We start from the raw sequence: 6,570 nt of genomic DNA, 5'->3' as shown, positions 1-6,570 counted from the left end.
AATTTAATAAAGTGATCACCCATGTTTTTATTTTCAATTTCAGGGAAATCTCATTCAGTTCCTCTTCATTTTACAATTTGAGAATAATCGTTAAGTCTTTAAAGTAAATTTTGTAAAAGTATCAAAATTAGGCAAGTTTTTATTTCAAGCCTTAAGTCCTTAGGAATCCATCATGCTATAATAAATATAGATATATTATTCTCTAGAGATAATCTAAACTTTTTGTTATTATTATTTTGTGACAGCATGCAAGACGACAGCATAGAAGCTTCTACTTCCATATCTCAGCTTCTGAGAGAGAGCTATTTAGCAGAAACTAGACATCGGGGAAACAATGAGAGGAGTCGAGCAGAGCCTTCCTCCAACCCTTTCCATTTTGGCAGTCCTTCTGGAGCTGCTGAAGGAGGAGGAGGCCAAGATGACCTTCCAGATCTTTCAGCCTTTCTGAGCCAAGAAGAATTGGATGAAAGTGTCAATCTGGCAAGATTGGCCATCAATTATGACCCTTTGGAGAAAGCAGATGAATCTCAAGTTAGAAAACGTCTTTCTTCTGATCAGATGAAACACTCACCTAAATCAAGTTTTGACCCTAACTTCTGCCAGGATAACTCTCGAAGTCCTACCAGCTCTAAAGAGAACCCTCAGGAGGTAAAAAGGCCACAGTATAGTTCTGAAACCCAGTCCAAAAAAGTATTCTTAAATAAGGCTGCCGATTTCATTGAAGAGCTGTCCTCCCTTTTCAAAGCCCATAGCTCCAAAAGGATTAGACCTCGTGCCTGCAAAAACCACAAGAGTAAATTGGAATCTCAAAACAAAGTTATACAGGAAAACAGCTCCAGTTTCTCAGATCTATCAGAAAGACGAGAAAGATCTTCTGTTCCCATCCCTATCCCTGCAGATACTAGGGATAATGAAGTGAATCATGCCCTTGAAGAGCAGGAAACTAAGAGGCGCGAAGCTGAGCAGGCTGCCAATGAGGCAGCTGGTGGAGACACTACCCCAGGGTCTTCACCTTCATCTTTGTACTATGAAGAACCTCTGGGGCAACCTCCCCGGTTCACTCAAAAGTTACGGAGCAGAGAAGTTCCAGAAGGAACCAGAGTACAGTTGGATTGCATAGTGGTAGGAATTCCACCACCTCAAGTAAGGTAAAAATGTCCTCTTAGTAATGTTTGGTAATTGCTTTCCATCTACCATGATGCTCCCAAGTTTATCTTTTAGGTATGTGGTTTCAAAAATTATATACTCTCTTTGAGAAAGTCAGAGTCTAAAGCAGCACTGTCCAATAGAAATATAATATTATCCACATGTACAATTTAAAAGTTTCTAGCAGTCACATTTTTAAAGTAAAAAGAACTGGGTGAAATTAATTTTTAAAATATATATTATTTAACCAATATATTAAAAATATTATCATTTCAATATGTAATCAATATAAAAATTATTAATAAGATAGTTTACATTCTTTTTGTCATACCAGGGCTTCAAAATCCAGTGTGAATTCTGTCCCTACAGCAATCTCAATTTGGAAGCTAAATTTTCCTAGGAAATACTTACTCTGCATTTAGATTTCAAAAAATTTATAGTTGAAAAAGTAGATTGACATACCCACGTTGTTCCAAAGATACTTAAAAGTTTTATAATAAAACTTTTGAATTGAGTATCAGTTTTTTAATTTAATTTAATTGAAATTAAATATAATTTAAAATTCAGTTCCTCAGTTGTACTAGCCACATTTCAAGTGCTCCATACCACATGTGGCTAATGACTATGATATTAACACAGGTCTACAGCCTGTAGCTTAAAAAAAGAAAATATTTATGATTTTACTCAATGAATACCTGTGGTATTTTTTAATTTTAAAGAAAGCCAAATAACAGAATAAAGATAGAATAAGACTGTGGCTAAGATCACTTTAAAGGCTCATTTTCAGGGGCTGGCCTCATGGCTTAGCGGTTAAGTGTGCGCGCTCCGCTACTGGTGGCCCGGGTTCGGATCCTGGGCGCACACTGACGCACCGCTTCTCCGGCCATGCTGAGGCGGCGTCCCACATATAGCAACTAAAAGGATGTACAACTATGACCTACAACTATCTACTGGGGCTTTGGGGGCAAAAGAGGGGGAAGATTGGCAATAGATGTTGGCTGAGAGCCAGTCTTCCTCAGCAAAAAGAGGAAGATCGGCACTGATGTTAGCTCAGGGCTGATCTTCCTCACAAAAAAAAAAAAAAGTTCATTTTACATGTATTGTATTTATTATAAACTTTTTGAGGGCCGGCCCCGTGGTTTAGCGGTTAAATGCGCACGCTCTGCTACTGGCGGCCTGGGTTCGGATCCCGGGCGCACACCGACGCACCGCTTCTCTCGCCATGCTGAGGCTGCATTCCACATCCAGCAACTAGAAGGATGTGCAACTATGACATACAACTATCTACTGGGGCTTTGGGGAAGGAAAAAAGGAGGAAGATTGGCAATAGATGTTAGCTCAGAGCCGGTCTTCCTAAGCAAAAAAAGGAGGATTAGCACGGATGTTAGCTCAGGGCTGATCTTCCTCACAAACAAAAGAAAAAAAAACTTTTTGATATTCATTTAATGAACACTATTCTCTGTAATGCTCAAGTCTTCCCATAGTATGACTGCTGAGTAGAGTGGATATTCATCTTTTATGTGCCTACCAGTCAGGTTTTCTGTGAAGCAAATGAAGCTTAAGCTTCAGGGCTCCTTATTTGCATAGGCTACACCTAATTTTGTGTTTCTAATTTTATTTTATTTTTTTAAGGGGTCCTTCCGTGTTTATGAGCTGTAGGCCCCACAAAACCTGGATCCAGCCTTAGCCCCAGGGTGACATTTGCTACATCTAATATTATAATGTAGTAATATGTGAATAATGTGCTTGAAGTGTATTACTTTTGTAGAGAATTACTGGTATTTAGAGTCCTATAAGAGGACCTAGTTTGAGGTTAGGAGGAATACCTTAGTTTTCCTCCCTAACCACCTAATTACTATTAGAATATGATTCCATTACTATTTAACATTTACTCTAGGTATGTAAGCAGAGCCTCATCTTTTTCTTACAGAATATTCATATTATTGGACAGTAATAGTATTAATAATATTTTTATTTATATATGCATATTGATTCAAGGGATTCTAGTCTAAAGACATATTCTTTGGAATAAAATGCCTTTTCCAAGGCAACATAAGGCAATATTAAATATTATTTCTACAATGGCATATACATTTTACTATCTGTTTATCCAAATGGCCTCCATGAGGGCAAGGGTTCTGTTGTTTTAGCTTTATATCTTGAGGACCAAGCATAGCTTCCAGTCCATAGAAGTCACTAAGAAACATTGAGTAAACTAATGCATAAAGAAACAAGAAAACAAGAAACTCAACTTAGATTTAAATCAGGCATGAGACAGTTGGCTTAAGATGTGGTAAAGGGTCGGAACTGAACAATCCAGGGCAGTGTCTACCCTTCAACTCTAAGCATGCCTGATGACACTCCCTGGGACTCTGGTCAGTAATACTGGTGAGATGTCATCACAGCACCATGATGGGCACCACTCGGTGGCATCTGGTCAGTCTAACTGGTGAGCAGTCAAGTTGTGGTACATACACACTTATTTAGATTAGTTTTGCCCAACCCACTAGTCTCTGGACAGAGATTCGACCAAAAAAATTAGAGCAGATCATTCAGGATTCATTCTCCCCATTTCTCGACCACAACAATCTCAGATACAAAAAAGAATTCAGTGCTGCCATGAGAACAATAAGCCAGGAAGAACTGTAAGATATCCATTCCCCAAAAAAACAAAGTAGTCTGGTGGTCACTCAAAAACTGCTGAGTCAACCAAATATAAATTTACAAATTTACAGATTTGAAAGTGAAAAAATGTACATATCTTCCATGTAGCAATACTAATTTTACCTGGGAAGAATTTCTTTACTGATAGAATTCATGCCTGTATCCCAACCACTAGTTTGGTGCCAGGAAATCAGTAGGTATTCACCAAATATTTTCTGAATTAATTAGGACTTAATTTCATGACTACGTTATATTAAGAAAAATTTATAATTTTCCAGGTAGACTATTGGCTGTCATTATTTTCCTAAGCACAGAATTTACATAACTAACCAGAAAGCAAATATTTATTTAGCTTTTACTATGTGCTCAGCACTGTGCTCAGTGCAATGACAGAGACAATATAAATATGTGTCCCTGCCCTTCAAGGAACTTGAGATCCAATTAAAGAAATTTTCCTAATTTTTATAGTACAAACCATAAAAACTATTGAGCGTCAGAGAAGAGATGGAGAACTAGAAAGATCAAAGAAGGCTTCAGATACGTATCGGGGATTTAGTTGAACCTTCAAGAGTGAGAAGGATTTAGGTAGAAATTTACTCATTTATTCATTCATTCATTCAACGAATACTTACTGGGTTACTAAGGTGACTCACTGGGAGTACAAAGCAATTGTGAGCTATTGGAGGTCAGGGACCTTGTTTTGAAACCAAATCTAAAACTATTCTGAAAGGGCAGTTCACAATCTAACAGAGCAATCAGACAGACACATAATCAAAACATTGCAATATTGTGTAATAAGGGCTATGACAGAAGTATGTATAGGATGCAATGGCGGCTCAAAGGAAAATGTGGTGACTTTGCCTGAAGTACAAGATAAAGGAAGCGTTAACGCAGAGGTTCCTCTTTAGTTTGTGGAGACGAGGGGTGGAAGAGGACAGCAGGTGCAAAGGCCCAGAGACAGGTGTTTTCAGGAAACTGCAAGTAGTTGGCTACGTGAAGACCATGGGGTACCAGGTGAGGAAAGGTGAGAGAAAAGACTGAAGAAGTAGGCAGAGGGATGGGTCATTTTAGGCCAGGTCAACTCAACATGTTTATATAAAGGCAAGGTGCTGGAATGGTAATAATATTTTTATCTGACAGGGAGGAGACTGACCTAACTCGAAGGAGAGTGGAGCCGGATGATTTTGAAGAGCCTTGAAAGCAAAGCAGAATAGTTCAAACTTGGTTTCAAAAGCAACTAGAAGCCATTTAAGATCGTGGATAGGGAAGTACCAAGACGAAAGGGAGAATTTAAGTAGAATTAGTCTAGAAGAACGACTTAGACCCAAAAAGAATGGAGCCACGAGGCCATTTAGGAAGCTGTGGAAGGTGTCTCAGGCATTGGTTCTCTGATCTAACTGAGGTGGGGGAAGTGGGAAAGCAGAGAAAAGGTGTGAGTGAGCAATATTTAGAAAAAAAGAAATCAAGCCGAACTTTGTGACTGACTAGAAAGGAAGGATGAGTAAAAAATTTCTTCCACAAGTTTGAAGCTGGGAACCTGAGAGAACAATAGGGTCACTGGCAAGGACTGAGAAAATGGAAGAGGTGGCTGATTTATGGAAGCCGATGATTTGAGTCTGAAAAAATGGAGGGACTATATCCAATAGGCTGTCAGAAATGTAGGACTGAAGGTCAAATGAGAGGATAGTGGAACTGGAGACATTCCAAGGAATGACCTGGACATGGGGAAGTCTGGACACAGTGTCTCTGTAATTACAAAGGGACTGTATTTACAGATAACAATTGGAACTAACTTCTAGTAGTGCTAGACTGGAGTAATGTTTTCCAACCTTCTTTTAGCAATAACTCTTCCTCCTACTTTTCTCCCCACAATGAATATGATAGATGTTACTCCAAAGCATACTTTACATACACACAGACACATTTTTTAAAGACAAAATTAGTACTTTGAGGATTAAAGAGGATTGGGGTGGAAGGAGCCTGCAACCCTACCTGCTTGCTCACCACTGAAACTCCTAGGGCATCTCCTAGAACCCAGGAGCACAGATTGTGATCCAGAGGATTCCTTTAAAAATGCATTAAAATAATAATGACACATTTTGGTTTACTATATAGGAACACCACAGTCAATAAGAAAAGTACCCTTTTTGCAATTTTTGCAAGAAAATGTAATAAGTATATCTGGCAACTGAAGTCTAACCTTGTATCTTTCTGCTCCTGTGTGCAATCAGTATTTTACCCACGTTCTTGTAACCCTAGTTTAGCAAATAGAAAAATAATTTTTGCATATATTTGTTGATTTCCAAGTTTTGGGGTAGAAATTGTTTTGTTTTGTAGGGCTGGGATCCTATATCACTGAAGGTAGCGTTTTTGAAAGCTTGTTAATCTCGGACAAAGCTTCATTGGAGGAGTTGTCTTAGAAAATGAAATACATTCATGCGTTACCCACAGATAAAAGAATCTGGAGAAATTCACAGCAAATGGCCATGATCCCTTTTTGTATCCTGACTCCAAATTCTTTTCCCAGGAATGTACAGCTGGGTCACATTAAGTATGTTTGCTTGTACACAACCTTCTGAAGCAGGACAAATTTACCTTTTATAGATGTCAATGCCTGCTTTGGCTGTTAAGTTTTGCTATTGCTACTTCTGGACATTTGCCTGTGAGTGTTGTGCTGAGGAAATAAAAAGGAAATAAATTAGTTATAAAGACAAGGGATATTTAAAATGGTATAGGAGAATTTTTAAAATATTATTATAA

At 38.3% G+C, this 6,570-nt stretch overlaps 1 protein-coding gene across 1 annotated transcript in view; it reads left to right on the top strand.

Moving 5' to 3' along the window:
• The first annotated feature begins 246 nt into the window (after positions 1-246).
• MYPN (myopalladin) overlaps positions 247-6,570 on the top strand; it is a 70,348-nt gene continuing 64,024 nt past the window's right edge. The window contains exon 1 of the mRNA XM_004427068.2: positions 247-1,148. Within this exon, the coding sequence (XP_004427125.2) occupies positions 247-1,148 (902 nt within the window). The remainder of the gene's footprint in view (positions 1,149-6,570) is intronic.

The sequence above is a fragment of the Ceratotherium simum genome, chromosome 6 (genome assembly GCF_057802395.1).
Source record: "Ceratotherium simum simum isolate JZ-2026a chromosome 6, ASM5780239v1, whole genome shotgun sequence".
Taxonomy (NCBI): Eukaryota; Metazoa; Chordata; class Mammalia; order Perissodactyla; family Rhinocerotidae; genus Ceratotherium; species Ceratotherium simum.
This window is presented reverse-complemented; position numbering and strand designations above follow the sequence as displayed.